Genomic DNA, 19,971 nt, shown 5'->3' on the forward strand with positions numbered 1-19,971 from the left:
GCCGCTCCCTCCCCCTGTCCGAAGCTTGCCGAGAACCGACCCTTGGCAAAGAAAATGCCGTGCGTCGAGGCCAAACCTTTAAAAATAAGTGTTTTTTTTAATTTGACCTATTCTACATTCCTTGCGTATGGCTAAGATGGGAAAGACAAGGTTCCAGGGCGGGCGTCTCCGGACCTTCCACCAGGTACGGCTTTGTCTTAAGTGTGATGGAATCTCGCCACTGTTCGTAGACGAGGGTGTAGGTTTCCGCCCTCTTGACGGTGAACCTGTACGAGCGGTCGGAGAGGAGGTTGTGGATCTCGCAGGTGTCGGAGGCGACGGCCATGACGCCGCAGTGGACCTTCTCTTGCGGCGCCCGAGCCTCCAGCAGCTTGAAACGGAGTTCGAACTGCTCCAGCGGGGGCTGCTGGGAGCTGACGAACCACTTGAGGCTCACCCAGTCCTTGTGGGCCACCGACTCCTTCCGGTCAAACGTCACCGGCATTTTCGTGACGAGGACGAGCTTGATGTGCGGGATTTTGGTCACCCCGACTTCGGAGACCAGGCGATGCTTGACGTACAGCCTCCCGGGGACCAGCATGGCCAGGAAATGGTCCATCTGCTCCGACAGGCTGGACAACCGTCGCCGGATGACGTCCCACCGCGAGAGGAAGGCCACCATGTCGTAGGTCTCCAGGAAGCGGACCAGCTCTTCCCGGCCCCTCTCCAGCTGCTCCAGAAGTTCCGAAAGCAGCAGCAGCTGGATTTTGGTTTGGATGGTCCCCACCTCCTTCATCCTTTGGAATCTCCACGGGTCGATCAGTTGGAACATGGTGGTGGGGAGCATGAGGTGGTTCTGGTCTCCCAGGGCCAAGTGCTTGGGCAGGATTTCGATGTAGTAGGAGCACCTGCGCAGGAGCTCGATCCGCTTGTGGTGGCGTCGGAGCAGGTGGAGGCTCAGGTCGGAGTGCAGGAACTCCAGCACCATGCTCTTCCTCTCCACGTACATGCTCCAGGCTTCGTTCTCCCGTTCCTCGCCCTCGCCGCCGTACGCCGTGGCCTGGAGGCCGGTCCCCGTCTTGCTTAAGTAGGCATCAATCGTTCCAATGTTCATCACGCCTGGGCTGGAACGCAGCAGCGGCAGAAGGGAAACCAAAAGAGGACAGCCGGTCAGTTATGGGATGAGGGTGGCCAGGCGCAAGGCAAGCTGCCGTGCCCAAAATGAAGCCCTGGCGGCCCAAATTCAGTTAACGAAAACCGCAAGGGTCCCGGTCCAAGGAAGGCCAAGCGGGACACACACATTCAACCCACAGCCCTTCCCTACAGCTGCACGTTTTGGGGGCCCTTGGGAGACAGTCCCCGGGGCCACTCATGGCTCGGTTTCCCCCAGTCCAGTCCTGTGTCACCTCCGGGCGAGACTTTGGCATTGCAGTTTTATTTGTATTTATTTAATGTATTTAATTACATTTTCATACCGCTAACTTTAACAATGCGAACAGGTCCAGGAGCAGAACGCATGGGTGGATTTCTGGGGGGGAGGGAGGGAGCAGGGGCCCTGCAGATGTTGTTGGTCACCTGACCTCAACCAGATGCCTGGCGGAAGAGCTCCCTTTTGCAGGAACTGCCTTAGCTCCGTCAGGGCCCTGATCTCCCCCGGGAGCTCGTTCCACCAGAGGGGGGCCCGGACAGAGAAGGCTCCGGCCCTGGTTGAGGCCAGGCGGGCTTCTTTAGGGCCAGGGATCATTAGCCGGTTGGAGGCGACGGAGCGTGAAGCTCTTTGAGGGGCATAGGCAGGGAGGCGGTCCCTCAGGTACACTGGGCCCTGACTGCGTATGTAAGCACACATTATACCAGGGGTTGTCAAACTGCGGCCCTCCAGATGTCCATGGACCACAATTCCCAGAAGCCCCTGCCAGCGAATGCTGGCAGGGGCTTCTGGGAATTGTGGTCCATGGACATCTGGAGGGCCGCAGTTTGACTACCCCTGCATTATACAATAACTACACCACAGCAGGGAGGTGTGTGGCTAGAGGGGTAAGCCAGATCCCATCTGGTTTTAGAAGCTAAGGAGGGCCGATCCCGGCTAGTATTTGGAAGAGAGAACTTCAGGGATTTGGGAGGCACTTCTGAACCTCCCTCGCCTGGCTGCCGGACAATCCTCGACCTCCTGGCTGCACGGCACACATCATAAGATAGATAAATAAAATTTAAATCATTATGCAGGGTCACCCCTGGCTGACATTTGGATGGGACACCTGAAACGATTTGGGTGGTAGTTCCTCCAAGGAACACTAGGGGGCACGCCTGTACTGTTTGATGATGGCTGCAATCTGCTGTGAGCCAGCGGCACTGGGAACAGCAGAATATAAATGTAATAATAAATAAATAAAAATTAAAAATGACGCAGAGGCAGGTGATGGCAAAACACCTCCGACCGTCCCCTGCTTGGCTGCCGGACAGTCCTCAAATCTCCTGGCTACACGGCACATGTGCCATGTGAGAGATAAATAAATACCTATGTATGGTCAATCCTGCAGGCCGGCAGTGGTAAGAGCCTCCGAATTCTGCATTGCTAGGAGCGCAGAATCTAGGCAGTGGCTCTCCACCTTCCTGATGCCGCGACCCTTTAAGACAGTTCCTCATGATGTGGTGACCCCCAACCATAAAATTAGGCAAGTGTTCTTTCACAGAAATTAAACCGAAAGGGGAGAGGAAAGGGAAGGCGACTGTAAGCCGTTTTGAGACTCCTTCGGGTAGAGAAAAGCGGCATATAAGAACCAGCTCTTCTTCTTCTTCAGTAATCTCAGGGCTCTCTCAGCCTCACCTCCCTCACAGGGTGTCTGTTGTGGGGAGAGGAAAGGGAAGGTGACTGTAAGCCGCTTTGAGCCTCCTTTGGGTAGAGAAAAGCAGCATATAAGAACAAACTCTTCTTCTTCTTCAGTAATATCAGGGCTCTCTCAGCCTCACCCACCTCACAGGGTGTCTGTTGTGGGGAGAGGAAAGGGAAGGCGACTGTAAGCCACTTTGAGACTCCTTCGGGTAGAGAAAAGCGGCATAAAAGAACCAACTCTTCTTCTTCTTCAGTAATCTCAGGGCTCTCTCAGCCTCACCTCCCTCACAGGGTGTCTGTTGAGGGGAGAGGAAAGGGAAGGTGACTGTAAGCCGCTTTGAGCCTCCTTTGGGTAGAGAAAAGCAGCATATAAGAACAAACTCTTCTTCTTCTTCAGTAATATCAGGGCTCTCTCAGCCTCACCCACCTCACAGGGTGTCTGTTGTGGGGAGAGGAAAGGGAAGGTGACTGTAAGCCACTTTGAGACTCCTTCGAGTAGAGAAAAGCGGCATATAAGAACCAACTCTTCTTCTTCTTCAGTAATCTCAGTGCTCTCTCAGCCTCACCTCCCTCACAGGGTGTCTGTTGTGGGGAGAGGAAAGGGAAGGTGACTGTAAGCCACTTTGAGACTCCTTCGAGTAGAGAAAAGCGGCATATAAGAACCAACTCTTCTTCTTCTTCAGTAATCTCAGGGCTCTCCCAGCCTCCCCTCCCTCACAGGGTGTCTGTTGTGGGGAGAGGAAAGGGAAGGCGAATGTAAACCGCTTTGAGACTCCTTCGAATAGAGAAAAGCGGCATATAAGAACCAACTCTTCTTCTTCTTCAGTAATCTCAGTGCTCTCTCAGCCTCACCTCCCTCACAGGGTGTCTGTTGTGGGGAGAGGAAAGGGAAGGTGACTGTAAGCCACTTTGAGACTCCTTCGAGTAGAGAAAAGCAGCATATAAGAACCAACTCTTCTTCTTCTTCAGTAATCTCAGTGCTCTCTCAGCCTCACCTCCCTCACAGGGTGTCTGTTGTGGGGAGAGGAAAGGGAAGGCGAATGTAAACCGCTTTGAGACTCCTTCGGGTAGAGAAAAGCGGCATATAAGAACCAACTCTTCTTCTTCCTTCATTGGGCAATTTTAGGAGGAGAGTGTATGTGCCCCTGTCAGGACAGTGTGATTTTAAAGTTCTGATTCATTGTCGCCACCTCTGGCTCCATCATCCATCAATTTGCCCAGTATATTACAATCCAGAGGGGTGATTAAACGTCCTTGTGCTAAGTTCACCCCTTAGGCCTTTGCTGTGCTTAGCACCTCCAAGTTCTTTCTGCCGGTTACTACCCTGTGTCAGTGACTTGGGGAGTGCTTTCATAATTTCACATCCACCGTGGTTCTGATTCTGTGCACTTAGGCAGATTGTGAGTGGGTGGGCATGGGCTGGGTCCGTATTTGGCTCTTGTGAACCTTTCTTGCCTGCCCAGGGAAATGCCGATTGCCACTTTGGGTTATCTGACCAGGTATTCTGGGTTTTTTGGGAGGAGGGGCAGGGAATTGGGGTCCTTATGGGTGGGCAGGTAATCGTGAGTTTCCTGCATTTTGCAAGACCCTGGAAGTCCCTTCTGACTTGGATTCTCTGATTCTTTGTTTGCAGTACCTGCTTGCCAACTTGCACTGGAATTTGCTTGCACGGTCTGAAGCCAGGCACTGCAGACTCGGTGGCCAGCAGACATGTAGAAGCTCCCCACTACAGTGTGCAACCTGCCAGTAGGAGAGCGAGTACCGTGTCGCTTGTACTCTCGGAAAGGCAGGCACGGGAGAAGGAGAGGTTCAGCAAAGGCCCTGCTACATCTTCCCGCTAAGATAAGTGGCACACCTGAAGAGGAGAAAGGAAAATATGTTGCTTGCACCCGCTGGCAGGGTTAGCACTGCAGAGAGGGAGGGATTCATATAAATCATCTCCTCTGCCCCAAGCAAAAGATAGGTCAAAACAGAGAAGGCTGGTGGGCTTTGTACCAAAGAAGGATTTGGGGTCTCTCTGCTGGGCTAGTCACAGTTCTGTTAGAGTTGTTCTCACACAACAGTTCTGCCAGAGCTCTCTCAGCCTCACCTACCTTGCAGGGTGCCTGTTGTGGGGAGAGGAAGGGAAGGCGATTGTCAGCTTCTTTGAGACTCCTTTGGGCAGTGAAAAGCAGGACATAAGAAATCAACTCTTCTTCTAGGTGGGGGTTCAAGGAACGTAACATTCTGAGATTTTTAGATGCTTTTAATGGATGTAAAAGGAATCCTGCTGCTGCTGCCAGAGTGGTGGAGATGACACCCAGGGGACCCCCCCCACAAACTCCCCAGGGCACGACAACTCTGGGAGAGGTGGGGGAACTTGATGGGGTGCGGCCCTGCAGTGGCCAAGGCAGATGCCAGCCTCCAGGTGGGAGTTGGGGATCCCCTAGAACAGGGATAGTCAAATTGCGGCCCTCCAGGTGTCCATGGACTACAATTCCCATGAGCCCCTGCCAGTGTTTGCTGGCAGGGGCTCATGGGAATTGTAATCCATGGACATCTGGAGGGCCGCAGTTTGACTACCCCTATCCTAGAATTACAACTCATCTCCAGACTATGTTCCCTTGGAGAAAATTAATGTTTTGGAGGGTGGGCACCATTGCATTATACTGTATTGAGACCCAGTCCTCCCCAGGCTTAATCCCCAAAACCCCTGGAATTTCCCAACCAGCTGGATCAGTCCAGTGGCCCATCTAGCCCAGCCTCCTGTCTCCCACAGAGGCCAACCAGTTCCTCCGGAGGGCCAGCAACAGGGCAGGGAGGCCGAGGCCTTCCTAAGGACATCAGGAGAGCCCTGCTGGGTCAGACCAGGGGTCCATCCAGTCCAGCCTCCTGTCTCACTCAGAGGCCAACCAGTTCCTCTGCAGGGCCATCAACATGACACCATTTTTACAGATAATAATGCAGAGGTGTCTGCTTCAGAGTAAAACAGAGCTCCTCATCTGCAGCATGTCCAAGAACAAAATGTCACAGTCCAGCATGCCAGCATCTCTACATCTGTCCCGCATTAAGGCATAATCCTCTCCTCACAACAACCCTGTGAGTTAGGCTAGGCTGAACGCATGTGACTGGCCGGAGGTCACCTGACAACCTTCCATAGCAGCGCAGGGGTTCGAATCCAAGTCCCCCAGATTGTATTTGGACACTTTAGCCACAGAAAGCCACAGTGAATGAAGTTAATGTGTCTGTAGGGATGCCAGCCTCCAGGCGGGACCTGGGGATCTTCCAGAATGACAGCTCACCTCCAGGAAATAGCGATCCCTTTCCCTTGAGAAAACTGACACATAGAAGGAGGACTGTATGGCACTAAACCCCATTGATTCCCCACTCCTCCTCCACATGCAGCCATTTGGGTGACCCTGGGTTCATCACAGTCCTGTTAGAGCTGTGCTCATTGAGCAGTTCTGTCAGAGCTCTCTGTCTTACCTACCTCATAGGGCGTCTGTTGTGGGGAGAGGAAAGGGAAGGCGATTGTCAGCCGTAGTGAAAAGTGGGGGATAAAAACAAACACCCCTTTCCATTCGTGGAGAGTTCAACTTTTTGTACAGGCACGAGGGAAAGAGGAATGTCCTTTTAAAATACCTTAGGAAGGACTCTTCAAGTAGACTCGTGCTGGCAGGAAACCATGCCTTAAATAGGAAGACTAATATTACTCCCCCCTCATTAAAAAAAATCACTTTTTTTGAGAGGGGGATATGGGGCATGCCCCCATTCCCCCCCTTGGGTTTACAATTCCCAGAAATTTTTACTCCTAAGGCATCTGGAGAGCGTTCTCTTCACAACTAAAAAGAACGCAATCCCAGATATGGCTGCCAACCTCCAGGTGGGGCCTGGAGATCTCCTGGGATTGCAAGTGATAGCTACGAGGATTGCTTTCCCTTGGACTAAAGGGCTGCTTTGGAGGGTGGGCTCCATAGCATTATACCCCCCTGAGAGGTCCTTCTCGTTTCCTAGCCCCACCTCCCTCAGGCCCTGCCCCGAATTCTCCAGGAATGTCTCAACCCTGAGTTGGCAACCTGAGCGGATTGGTGGCAACCGACTGAGGCCGAAGTCCTGCGGCTTCCTGAAACCTAACAGGAACAATATATTTTTTCGTTTTCAAGGTTCCCTCAGTCTCGTGTTTCCTCAAAAGGACCTTGCAGTTCTTGGGGGCAAAGATCTGTGCATGCGAAGAAACAGGAAGGGTGCCAGCCCCAAATTTTTAAACGATTGTTAAGGGTTGAGCTTTGCATGGGCGGCCACTGCCCCCGGTCTGGAGGGCAAACCAAATTTGGGGGGGGGGAAAGGCTGGCCTCCGAGAATGCGGCCACCCGCCCTTTCCGTTGAGGTTCCCAACTCCAGCCTGGAGGATCTTCCTGGACCTTGAGGGGGTCAGTGCCTGCAGGGCGGGATCTCGGGGAAGAGTGGGGGGGGGGGAGGAGAGGATTTTGTCCCCAATCTGTACTTCCCAAAGCTGCCCTTTCCTCCAAAGGGACGCATCTCTCCATCCTGTACAGCAGAAACATGATCTTGGGAGAACTCCAGGCCAAACCTGGAGGTTGGCAACTGAGGTTTCCTACCCCCTTGCCTTGGCCGGGGCGAGGGGCTTTCCTTACTTGCCCGAGATTCCCCTCCCCCTCGGAGTCCCTCTACGTCTGGGGGGAGATGTCCCAGGGGCGCCCCTGTCTCCCGGCTCCCGCCCGGGCGCTCCGGGAGGGGAAGGGGGGCGTGGGCCAAGGCCCCTCCCCGCCCAGCCCGGCCCGTCCCGGCTTACCTCTGGCTGAGCATGGCTGGTCCCTCCCGGGGAGGCCGCTCGCCCGCTCCCGCCCACGGCATGCCCGGGCCGGCCGGTGGTCTCCCGGGCAACCCCATTGTCCTTGGAGGGCGCGTTCTGGAGCCTGGAAGCCCTCCGGGGTGGGGGTGGGGTGGGGAGACAAGGACGGGTGCCAACCTCCCGGCGCGGGCGGGAGGTCGCCCGGCATCCCACTCGATCCCCGCACGACCGAGATGAATCCCCTTCCCCCCGAGACCCGGGCTGCTTGGGAGGGCGGGCGCTGCAGGGGTTGGGCTGCGGGTTGCCAACCTCCAGGCAGGGGATCACCGGGGATTCCAACTGCACGACCAAGATGAGTCCCGCCCCCCCCCCCGCCCGGAGAAAGGCCAGGGCTGCTCTGGAGGGGGGTGGGGAATGCTACAACTGGTGGACCTAGGGTTGCACGGAGGGGAGTAGAGATCTCCAGGAATTGCAGCTGATCCCCAGAGAATGTACATCACTTCTTTGTTATCTGTTTCTTTGAAAGGTTTATTCCACTTTGGGGGAAAATGGGCTGTTTTGCAAGGCTTAGACTGCAAATTGAATTCTAAGTCCAGTGATTCCACCCCCCTCCCTTCCATGACCTTTCCACAATGTGCTGGGCCAAAGTCCCAAAAGGCTCTGCATAGAGCTCTCCTGTGGTGCCCCCCCCCCCCAGAGGCAGATGCTCAGACCCCCCTTGGGCTCCTGCAGATGTTAGTTGCGATCTGCATTTTCCTTTAAAGATAAGATCTGTGCCAAGTTAACTGAAAAATATATTGCGGGAGGGGTGTGTGTCTTTCTCTCTATATTTTTCTTTGGACCCTAAAGCAGGGGTGGCCACACTGTGGCTCTCTGGATATCCATGGACTACAATGACCATGAGCCCATTCTTCTTCAGTAACCTCAGGGCTCTCTCAGCCTCCCCTCCCTCACAGGGTGTCTGTTGTGGAGAGAGGAAAGGGAAGGCGAATGGAAGCCACTTGGAGACTCCTTTGGGTAGAGAAAAGCGGCATATAAGAACCAACTCTTCTTCTTCAGTAATCTCAGGGCTCTTTCAGCCTCCCCTCCCTCACAGGGTGTCTGTTGTGGGGAGAGGAAGGGAAGGTGAATGGAAGCCGCTTTGAGACTCCTTTGATTAAAGAAAAGCCACGTATAAGAACCAACTTCTTCTTCTTCTTCTTCTTCTTCTTCTTCTTCTTCTTCTTCTTCTTCTTCTTCTTCTTCTTCTTCTTCTTCTTCTTCTTCTTCTTCTCCCTCCCTCTCCTATTCCTTCTCATAGGCATGATACATTATTTCAAAACCTCCCCGATCTTTTCATGCAAAGGAGCATGGTTCTTGGTGCGAATTCCTCCCGGGGGTGGAAGGGAGGCCTGCTCCCTGCAGCTGCGTCAAGGTGTCCTTTTCTCCACAAGAGGGCAGCAAAATTGCTCACCTTGGCCCTCAAAGGCCTTCTCTTTAATTTAAATCTCCAGGCCGCTGCTAGAAATTAGGAACCGGCTTCAGGATTGATGCTTTCTTTGTGCCTTCCGAATCATGGAAAGCAGTGGTGCAGAAATGAAGCTTTACATCATTTCGAAATTCAATATGTTGCACAAAGTGAGTGTTTTCGGCTGTATGATTTACATGCCACAATTGGAGTGGGTTTCTGCTGAGGCTAAATTATTAGTGTGCCTAGGACGTGCAATTGGCAGAATCAAGCAGATTTATTGTGCAGGTCCGTCCTTGGCTGACAGCCTTGATAATTAAGTGGAACCCCCATGTTCTGCAGCAGTCTACCTCTGGATAACTGATGTGAGGGAGAAATAAGAAGTGGGAAAGCATTTCTTGTATGTCTTGCTGGTTCGCTTCAAAAAGTCACCTGCCTGTCCACCCCTGGAAACAGGATGCTGGACTAGGTGGCCTATTAATATGATCTGATATCACGATATTCACCTTTTCTCAAGGACGAGGGTTCAAATTATTGCTCACGGAAACCTCATGGGATAACAACCGTTCTGAAGGGTGGAGAATTTTGCAGTCTATTTTGTAGCGGAAAAACGCATCAGATCTTTATTCTTTCTCTCTCACGTTCGTAAACCAGTTGAGATGCCTCCGACTGTAGCCACCAGTAGCCACCCGCTAGCCTTTCAGGGTGGATGCGAGCCTGTCTACAAGACGGAAAAAGCACTTCCACACGGTTCCTTTCCCCGTGGGTGGCCATCCCGTTTCCACGCAGCTTATCATTCCCTTCGGCCCACCTGGGCAGGGAGCCTCCATGCCAAGGCAGCAAATGATACACAGGGGAGAATTCCCACCAAACTGAACCAGCAGGGCTGCCTGTAGGAGACAGACAGCCCCTTCCTTCCTTCCTTCCTTCCTTCCTTCCTTCCTTCCTTCCTTCCTTCCTTCCTTCCTTCCTTCCTTCCTTCCTTCCTTCCTTCCTTCCTCCCTCCCTCCCTCCCTCCCTCCCTCCCTCCCCTCCTTCCTTCCTTCCTTCCTTCCTTCCTTCCTTCCTTCCTCCCTCCCTCTCTCCCTCCCTCCCCTCCTTCCTTCCTTCCTCCCTCCCTCCCTCCCCTCCTTCCTTCCTTCCTTCCTTCCTCCCTCCCTCCCTCCCTCCCTCCCTCCCTTCCTTCCTTCCTTCCTTCCTTCCTTCCTTCCTTCCTTCCTTCCTCCCTCCCTCCCTCCCTCCCTCCCTCCCCTCCTTCCTCCCTCCCTCCCTCCCTCCCTCCCTCCTTCCTTCCTCCCTCCCTCCCTCCCTCCCTCCCCTCCCCTCCTTCCTCCCTCCCTCCCTCCCTCCCTCCCTCCTTCCTTCCTTCCTTCCTTCCTCCCTCCCTCCCTCCCTCCCTCCCTCCCTCCCTCCCTCCCTCCCTCCCTCCCTCCCTCCCTCCTTCCTTCCTTCCTTCCTTCCTTCCTTCCTTCCTTCCTTCCTTCCTTCCTTCCTTCCCTCCCTCCCTCCCTCCCTCCCTCCCTCCTCTTATTTATCTCCATCTATAGCTATTTATTTGTGACATATATCTGTCTTTCTATGTCTGTCTATGTATCTGTTTTGGTCTGTCCGTCTGTCCATCCGTCTATTCATCATCTATCTGTCTGTCTATCCATATGTCCGTCATTTGTTGGGAGAGGAAAGGGAAGGTGATTGGAAGCCTCCTTGAGACTCTTTCAGGTAGAGTTCTTCTTCCTCCTCTTCTTCTTTCTATCATCTGTGTGTCTGTCTGTCCATCTTTCCAATCTCTCTCTCTCTCTACTTTCTACCTCTCCTGATAAAGCAGAACTCGAGGGCATCCAATGAAGCCGAAGGGTGTCAGGTTCAAGGCAGACAAAGGGAATCCTAATTTACATGGGGTGACTCAAATGTGGAACTTGCTGACAGAGGATGTAGGGATGGCCACAGAAATAGACAGCTTTCAAAGGTGATTAGACAGAAGTCTTTCAGTGGCTACTAGCTGTGGTGAGTGAGGGGAACCTCCTTATTCAGAGGCACTAAACCTCTGGATCCCAGAGACAGGACGCAACATCAGGGGAAGGCCTCAGCCTCTCTGCCCTGTTCTTGGCCACCCAGAGGAATTAGTTGGCCGCTGTGGGAGACAGGAGGCTGGACTGGATGGACCCCTGGTCTGACCCAGCAGGGCTCTCCTGATGTCCTTAGGAAGGCCTCGGCCTCTCTGCCCTGTGGCTGGCCCTGCAGAGGAACTGGCTGGCCACTGTGTGAGACAGGAGGCTGGACTGGAGGGACCCCTGGTCTGACCCAGCAGGGCTCTCCTGGTGTCCTTAGGAAGGCCTCGGCCTCTCTGCCCTGTTGCTGGCCCTCCAGGGGAACTGGCTGGCCCCTGGGTGAGACAGGAGGATGGACTGGATAGACCCCTGGTCTGACCCAGCAGGGCTCTCCTGATGTTCTTATGAAGGCCTCGGCCTCTCTGCCCTGTGGCTGGCCCTGCAGAGGAACTGGCTGGCCCCTGTGTGAGGCAGGAGGCTGGACTGGAGGGACCTCTGGTCTGACCCAGCAGGGCTCCCCTGATGTCCTTAGGAAGGCCTCGGCCTCGGCCTCCCTGCCCTGCTTTTGGCCCTGCAGAGGAACTGGTTAGCCAGAGCATGAGACAGGATACTAGACTCTATGGACCCCCTCCTCCCCCCTCCTGGTCTGTCTTCTCCTGTTCTTATGATGGCATCCCAGGGATTTGCTGCCTCACTCAGAGCTGGAAAAGACAGTTTGACTAATGACAGAGGTTGTTATATAAGCAGCACGGGGAACATCAACACCAATCGGAGGGACCACAACTATTGCTTTGGCTCCACAGGTATTGTCATTATCTTTAAAACTGACAGTTTGAAACATGTATCTGGATGCCAGTGGGGCGCAGGGGCATCCTTCAAAGGCAACGCTCTCCGCCACGTGGCGGGACGGCTACTTTTGCCTGCGCAGGCATGCCTGACATCTTTAATGCAGACTGTCCCTCCGGGGAGCTCAAAACGAGGCGGCATTTGTGTAAGAAAGTCATGCAAATGCTTATTAATATTTTGTAATTTAAAACAGCTCCCTGGGTAGCCCAGGCTAGCCCGGTCTCAAAGTGGCTTCCGATCGCCTTCCCTTCCTCTCCCCACAACAGACACGCTGTGAGGGAGGTGGTCCTGAGAGAGCTCTGAGAGAACTGCTCTGACAGAACAGCCCTAAGAGAAGTGTGACTGAGCCAAGGTCACCCCGCTGGCTCCAACTGGAGTAGCCTGGAATCAAACCCTGGTTAGGACTTGGGGTTGGGGGGTGGGTGGGGGGAGAGACTTGAAAGCCCTGCAACTTGACAGTTTCCACTCCCCCCCTCCGTGTAAAGTGCTCTGAGTGGGGAAAAAACTCCAGGAAGTTCCAACTATGCTAAATATACATATCCTCCGCTGCCCCCTGCAGGACATTCTTCTTATTTTATTCAATCGTGCCCAGCACAGATCTTGCAGATTCCAGCAGCTGCGGCCCTCGGTTTGCAAGACCTGAGCAAGACTGTTCACAAAAGGATGCCTCAGAGGTTATTAGTTTTCATTTTAGGTTATTATTATTTATTTATCGTACGGAGGGTCTGGTGCAGTCGGCAGATCTGAGGCTTGTCTGGCAGCCAGGCAGGGGGGCATTTAGCGGTGGTTTGCCATGGCCTGCCTCCATGTCGTGACCCCCCCTCGTGTTTCCTGGAGGATCTACCACCCAAATCCTTGCAGCTTCCCCATCCAAATGCCAACTGGGTGTTGACCCTGCTTAGCTATTTATTTATCTATCATATTATGTGTGTCATGTAGCTGGGAGACATGAGGCTTGTCTGGCAGCCAGGCGAGGGATGTTTGGAGGCGTTTTTGCCATGGCCCGCCTCCACATCATGACCCCTCGTGTCCCTAGGAGGATCTACCACCCAAATCCCTGGAGGTCTCCCATCCAAATACTAAGCAGGTGCGTTTGGAGCCGGTTTGCCATGGCCCGCCTCCTCCTCATGCCCCCTAGTGTCCCTTGGAGGAACTGCCACCCCCATCCCTGGAGGTCTCCCATCCGAATCCTACTCAGGGTCAGCCCTTCTTAGTTTGGGCTCGGGTTTGCCTGTCCTTTCCAGGTCAATTTAGAAAGCAAAGGGAGGAGGTGACAGAGGTGTATAAAGGCATGCACTCAAGCTGAGCGACTGACTTGGGGCATAACTTGAAGAGAGCCGTTTTGTCAAGTTCAGCAGTGCCGGACCCAATTTCCATCTGGCCCCACCCGGTCAGCAAGGCCATGAATCTCTCGGGACGAATGCAAGTATAAATTGGGATGAAGACATCCTGCAGCCCGCTTTCCTCGGGTCAGCACGATTTTCCTGCCAAGGCATGCTCTCCGACGGCCGGCGGATTTATGACCCTCCCGCTTTGCCGTCAAAATTAAGAGTGCGGCATCGTTTCTGTCTTCTGGATCCAGGCAGAAAGGCACTGATTAATTCCCCCGCCCCGCGTCCCTTTCTGGCTTGCTCTGATCGGACGCTTAATAAAACATATATTCCCCCCCCCCCCCATGACACGAGGAAGGAAAACACTCTGGCAGGACCTGTCAGATGGGCCCAGACATCTTTGAGTGGAAATCGATCGCTCGGGGCGGAAGAGCCAGCCGGCCCCGAATTAAAAGTCACTCGTGATCTCTGGCCTCGTCGTTCATGTCGGCGGAGTTTATGAGATGGCAAAGTGGGGTGCGAAAGAAAACACTGAAAGTGGGAAAAATAACAGGTGGTGTTAACTACTAAGACTTTGGGATCCTTCTTTCCCCGGAACCTCTTTATGACTCTGCATTCCTGGTTGTCCGGATCTCGATCAGGAACTGGGTAGGGACAGGTATGGGAGGCTGGGATCTTCAGCTCCCATGATGTTTAGGAGGGTGGTCAAAAGCCCTATTTGGCTTGGGAGGGGGGGTATCCGATTGACTGTCTTCTCTCATACGTTCCTGCCCTGGAAGTAGGTTCTCAGGGAGAGGCCGTCCCGACTGTCCCATCGATCACAGAAGGTAGTTTGGTGGATCCGTAATACAGGGCCTTCTTGGTGGCAGCCCCATGATTATGAATCAGCCTCCCCAGGGAGGTGAAGAAGAAGGGTTGGTTCTTATATGCCGCTTTTCTCTACACGAAGGAGTCTCAAAGTGGCTTCCATTCGCCTTCCCTTTCCTCTCCCCACAACAGACGCCCTGGGAGGGAGGTGGGGCTGAGAGAGCCCTGAGATTACCGAAGAAGAAGAAGAAGAGTTTGTTCTTATATGCCACTTTTCTCTACCCGAAGGAGTCTCAAAGCGGCTTCCATTCGCCTTCCCCTTCCTCTCCCCACAACAGACACCCTGTGAGGGAGGGGAGGCTGAGAGAGCCCTGAGATTCCTGAAGAAGAAGAAGAAGAGTTGGTTCTTATATGCCACTTTTCTCTACCCAAAGGAGTCTCAAAGCGGCTTCCAATCGCCTTCCCTTTCCTCTCCCCACAACAGACCCCCTGTGAGGGAGGGGAGGCTGAGAGAGCCCTGATAGTACTGCTCAGTCAGAACAGCTTTATCAGCACCATTGAGAAGATGCCAGCCTCCTATAGGGAAGCCATGCCCTGGTTGTGTCCCCCAGACATTGGTACTGAGAGGTATACTGCCACTGAACATGGAGGCTCCACTCAGCCGTCATGCCTGATAGCCAGGGAGGGATCTGTGCTACGGAGCTTCCAGAACAAGCATGGCTCGCTTAATGCGGAAATCATAAGGCGGCTTTCCCCGTGACGTCTGGCACTGCCTTCTTTGCCGGCTTCATCACAATATGTTGAGGCAGAGACAAAGCATTGTGTCGCTTACCATGCCTGTGCATTGTTTGGCATCTGCTATGTTTTCGGATTGCGGATAATTTCAGGGTTTTGCGTCCCCCCTTCCCCACCTTGCGGCGTTAACATCACACAGTCACTTTGCCGAATGCCGTAATTTGCAGAGGAGTATTGGAGGTTTCCAAGATAATTCCTACAACATGAACCTGGCAGCGACAGGTGTTTTTTTTAAAAAAGCGCAGAGTGCCTGAAAACAGAATTTGAAGCCCATTGAAAATTGCCTCGCTGCGAAACTACACTTACTCACTCCTCCTTGCTACTTTTTGGAAAGGACAGAAGAGTCACGCAGCTGGCTCCTGGGCCTGCTTCCTCATGAGTAGGATCCATGGACCTCAGTGGGGCTTACTCCAAAGCACTGCTCAGGAGTCCCGCCTTAGAGGGCTTGGGGTGTGGAATCAGGATTAGTGCCTGATGAGTAACCTTGCCAATCTCCAGGTGGCACCTGGAGACCCCCCACTCTTACGATGGGTCTCCTGAGGACCAAGATCAGTTCCCCTGGGAAAATGGCTGCTGCAGAGGGTACCCCACCCTGTGAAGGTCCCACACCTCCCCGAGCCCCCTCCTCTCCATCCCCCTCCCCCTCTCCAAATCTCCTGGTATTTCCCAACCCAGAACTGGCAACCCAACTGACATCCTAAGGGAGGGTTTCCAATTTGGTGATCCCAATACGGCATTCCTCCACAGCACCAGGATTGTCACTGTGTGATTGAAGGGAAGCTGTGGCAGCCATTTTGTAGCTGGTTCTGCCTCTCATGGCAGCCATTTTGAGGTAGTGTTAGAATCACAGAATCCTAGAGTTGGAAGGGGCCATAGAGGCCATCTAGTCCAACCCCCTGCTCAATGCAGGATTAGCCCAGAGCATCCTAAAGCATCCAAGAAAAGTGTGTATCCAACCTTTGCTTGAAGACTGCCAGTGAGGGGGCGCTCACCACCTCCTTAGGCAGCCTATTCCACTGCTGAACGACTCTGACTGAGAAAAACTTTTTCCTGATATCTAGCCTATATCGTTGTACTTGTAGTTTAAACCCATTGCTGAGCGTCCTTTCCTCTGCAGCCAGCAGAAACAGCATCCTGCCCTCCTCCAAGTGACAACCTTTCAAATACTTAAAGAGGGCTATCATGTCCCCTCTCAACCTCCTTTTCTCCAGGCTGAATATTCCCAAGTCCCTCAACCTATCTTCATAGGGCTTGGTCCCTTGGCCCCAGATCATCCTCGTCGCTCTCCTCTGTACCCTTTCAATTTTATCTACGTCCTTCTTGAAGTGAGGCCTCCAGAACTGCACACAGTACTCCAGGTGTGGTCTGACCAGTGCCGTATACAATGGGACAGCCTCCCATCATGCTTTGCTCCCTTCCTCTTTTCCAAAAATTTGTTTTTTGCAAAATGGTGCCTGAAAGTGTCCTGAATATATATATATATTACAAAACCCTGCGTTATAACATTATAATGCTGCTGTGTAAGACTGCAAGAGTGCTTTTTGTAAAACTTGGAAACAGCGTTGTAACACAATCAAACCCCCCCTTTAAAAAAAAAGGCAGATTTTTCAGAACGGAGGGAGCAAGGAGGAGGAAGCAATGGGGGATAGCCATGAGAAAAGGGGTGTTCCCAAATGACTCAAAATAGTGGGATCAGGGAAAACCCCAATTGAACGCTTTTCCATATTGGGCAGCCCCCAATTAGACTCTGTTAGACTCTGCTGATATGCAGGTAATACCACTCTAATGGCAGAAAGCGAAGAGGACCTAAAGAGCCTGTTGATGCGGGTGAAGGAGGAGAGTGCAAAAGTTGGCTTGAAACTCAACATCAAGAAAACAAAGATCATGGCATCCGGCTCTCTCAATTCCTGGCAAATAGATAGGGAAGAAATGGAGATAGTGACAGATTTTATTTTCCTGGGCTCCAAGATCACTGCAGATGGGGACTGCAGCAAAGAAATTAAAAGACGCTTGCTCCTGGGGAGGAAAGCTATGGCAAATCTAGACAGCATCCTAAAAAGCAGAGACATCACCCTGCCAACAAAAGTGCGTTTAGTCAAGGCTATGGTCTTCCCAGTTGCAATGTATGGCTGCGAAAGTTGGACCATGAGGAAGGCCGAGAGTCAAAGAATTGAGGCTTTTGAACTCTGGTGCTGGAGAAGACTCTTGCGAGTCCCTTGGACTGCAAGGCGAACAAACCGGTCAGTCCTAGAGGAGATCAGCCCTGACTGCTCCTTAGAAGGCCAGATCCTGAAGATGAAACTCAAATACTTTGGCCACCTCATGAGAAGGAAGGACTCCCTGGAGAAGAGCCTGATGCTGGGAGCGATCGGGGGCAAAAGAAGAAGGGGACGACAGAGAATGAGGTGGCTGGATGGAGTCACTGAAGCAGTGGGTGCAAACTTAAATGGACTCAGGGGAATGGCAGAGGACAGGAAGGCCTGGAGGATCATTGTCCATGGGGTCGCGATGGGTCGGACATGACTTCGCACATAACAACAACCACAACAAAGACTCTGCTGGAAAAGATGAAATCTGGTTTTCTGAGGATTCCTCTGCTGTGGGGCAGGGGGCAATTCCGGAAATCCAAATTGTGCGGAAAAAGCCTCAGACTCATCGGAAGGGAGAAAGAGGCCTCCCTGGCAGAAAGGAAGGGGAACTTCTCAAAACCGACTCCAAAAGTTTGCAGCTGTCAAAAGAATGAACAATGACAACAAAATCCGGGACGTGTTTCAGGTTCCAGTTCCTCCGTCAGGGGAATGAAGTTTTAATTGTCTCGTTTGCTACCGGCTTTAGGAGTTCTCTGGAGCGCCGGAGGAGTCCGGAGCCAGGCCATTAATCTTGGAAAGGAGGAGATCCCTGCGGAGGACCCGCTTTCTCCCCCCAGCTGTGAGTCAGGATCTGCTTCAGAGGTGTTTGTGTGTGTTACTCGCGTGAAACAGGGGGCAGCAGAATCTGATTTGTTTTTTCAGCACTGCCATGGCTGTACACTACAGTTGCTTGCCAAAGATGTTCTCCTGGATTTCGGCCTTACAGACCTGCCTTAGAGCATGATGGCTTGACCACAAGTAGCGGCCGTCTCCTGAATCAGACCCTTGGTCCCACAAGGTCAGAATTGTCTACTCAGACTGGCAGCCGCTCTCCAGGGTCCCAGGCGGAGGTCTTTCCCATCTTCTCCTGCCTGGTACTTTTTACTGGAGATGCCGGGGATTGAACCTGGGACCTTCTGCATGCCAAGAAGAGGTTCTTCCATTGAGCCATGACTCCCCCGCCCCAACTTCTTCTGTACCTTTCATAATGAACTGTTTTTATAGGCATAATGCAGAAATCTGCCTTAGACTATTAGTTAAGGTGACTGAGGGGCACCCAGGGCCAGGAAGCAACATTAGGGGAAGGCCTCAGCCTCTCTGCCCTGCTGTTGGCCCTCCAGAGGAACTGGCTGGCTACTGTGTGAGACGGGAGGCTGGACTAGATGGACCCTCCCTGGTCTGACCCAGCAGGGCTCTTCTTATGTTCTTCTGGAGAAGATAGCTGCTTCATCAGATGTAATCCCTGGAGCTCTCCAGCCCACACCTCAAAATATGGCTTCAACATACTGTCCAGCAGACACAAGAAATCAGTAGATTGAGACCACATTTACTTGCCCCCCGCGTTACTCCATTTTGAGGAAAATTCTATTGAGTTGCTCCATTTTGTGGAAGTTCCCATGGAATTCCGGTGTTAAAATGCTTTCAAAAATCTGTCCAGAAAGAGACGCAAAAAATTTCTTGGCATAATATTGTTTGAGTGTGCCACTGAAAAATAGTCTACTGGAAATGCTTCATAACCGGTCTGCCTTCTGGCTTGACACTGTCAAGCCGCCTTTATTTGACAAACTTTTGTAGCTTTTTTGTCAGCTTTTCTGGTGGTTTGCCAGCTGCAATTCGGACCAGTTGCTTTCTCTGTCACCACCCAGAATTTGATGTCTCCCTGGCACAACATATTTTGATGCAGAACATGGGTGAAAATGATAAGAAATGCATTGAAAGCATTAGGATTGGAATAGACCGCAGCAATCTTCCCATATAAAAGTATTCTCTGGAGCTGTTCTTAGACGGCAGTTTTCATTCCCGTCATAAAAAGGCCCACCTGAAGATTGTGGCAAATATTCTCAGGCTGCAATTACCCACATTACCACAAGAGGGAGGTAGGCGCACTGGCTGAATATTTGCACTCAGACTACAAAGGTGGCGTATTTCTTTAGGTGTATTGTAGAAAAAGTCGAGTTTCCTGTAAAGAGAACAGAGGGATGCAAGAAGAGCCCTGCTGGATCAGACCTGGGGTCCATCCAGTCCAGCCTCCTGTCTCATTCAGGGGCCAGCCAGTTCCTCTGGAGGGCCAGCGACAGGGCAGGGAGGCCGAGGCCTTCCTAAGGACATCAGGAGAGCCCTGCTGGGTCAGACCAGGGGTCCATCCAGTCCAGCCTCCTGTCTCATTCAGGGGCCAGCCAGTTCCTCTGGAGGGCCAGCAACAGGGCAGGGAGGCCGAGGCCTTCCTAAGGACATCAGGAGAGCCCTGCTGGGTCAGACCAGGGGTCCATCTAGTCCAGCCTCCCGTCTCACACAGGGGCCAGCCAGTTCCTCTGAAGGGCCAGCAACAGGGCAGAGAGGCCGAGGCCTTCCTAAGGACATCAGGAGAGCCCTGCTGGGTCAGACCAGGGGTCCATCTAGTCCAGCCTCCCGTCTCACACAGGGGCCAGCCAGTTCCTCTGGAGGGCCAGCAACAGGGCAGAGAGGCCGAGGCCTTCCTAAGGACATCAGGAGAGCCCTGCTGGGTCAGACCAGGGGTCCATCTAGTCCAGCCTCCCGTCTCACACAGGGGCCAGCCAGTTCCTCTGGAGGGCCAGCAACAGGGCAGAGAGGCCGAGGCCTTCCTAAGGACATCAGGAGAGCCCTGCTGGGTCAGACCAGGGGTCCATCTAGTCCAGCCTCCCGTCTCACACAGGGGCCAGCCAGTTCCTCTGGAGGGCCAGCAACAGGGCAGAGAGGCCGAGGCCTTCCCAAGAACATCAGAAGAGC

The 19,971-nt window shown here is 53.0% G+C and overlaps 1 protein-coding gene across 4 annotated transcripts in view; it reads right to left on the reverse strand.

Annotated features, from left to right (window-relative positions):
* Nucleotides 1-77: 77 nt before the first annotated feature.
* The window catches only part of FNDC11 (fibronectin type III domain containing 11), a 417,259-nt gene continuing 397,365 nt past the window's right edge, over nucleotides 78-19,971 (reverse strand). Inside the window, exons 1-3 of one of the 4 annotated variants that reach the window (XM_077336360.1) lie at nucleotides 7,602-7,690; nucleotides 4,446-4,664; nucleotides 78-1,103 (exon numbers count right to left, since the gene is read on the reverse strand). In XM_077336360.1, coding sequence (XP_077192475.1) covers nucleotides 113-1,093 — 981 coding nt within the window. In that variant the 5' untranslated portion in view covers nucleotides 1,094-1,103; nucleotides 4,446-4,664; nucleotides 7,602-7,690 and the 3' untranslated portion in view covers nucleotides 78-112. Of the gene's footprint in view, nucleotides 1,104-4,445; nucleotides 4,665-7,443; nucleotides 7,582-7,601; nucleotides 7,691-19,971 lie in introns of those variants that run through there. The other 3 variants (XM_077336362.1, XM_077336361.1, XM_077336359.1) reach the window with 3 other exon arrangements.

The sequence above is a fragment of the Paroedura picta genome, chromosome 4 (assembly GCF_049243985.1).
Source record: "Paroedura picta isolate Pp20150507F chromosome 4, Ppicta_v3.0, whole genome shotgun sequence".
In the NCBI taxonomy this organism is placed as follows: Eukaryota; Metazoa; Chordata; class Lepidosauria; order Squamata; family Gekkonidae; genus Paroedura; species Paroedura picta.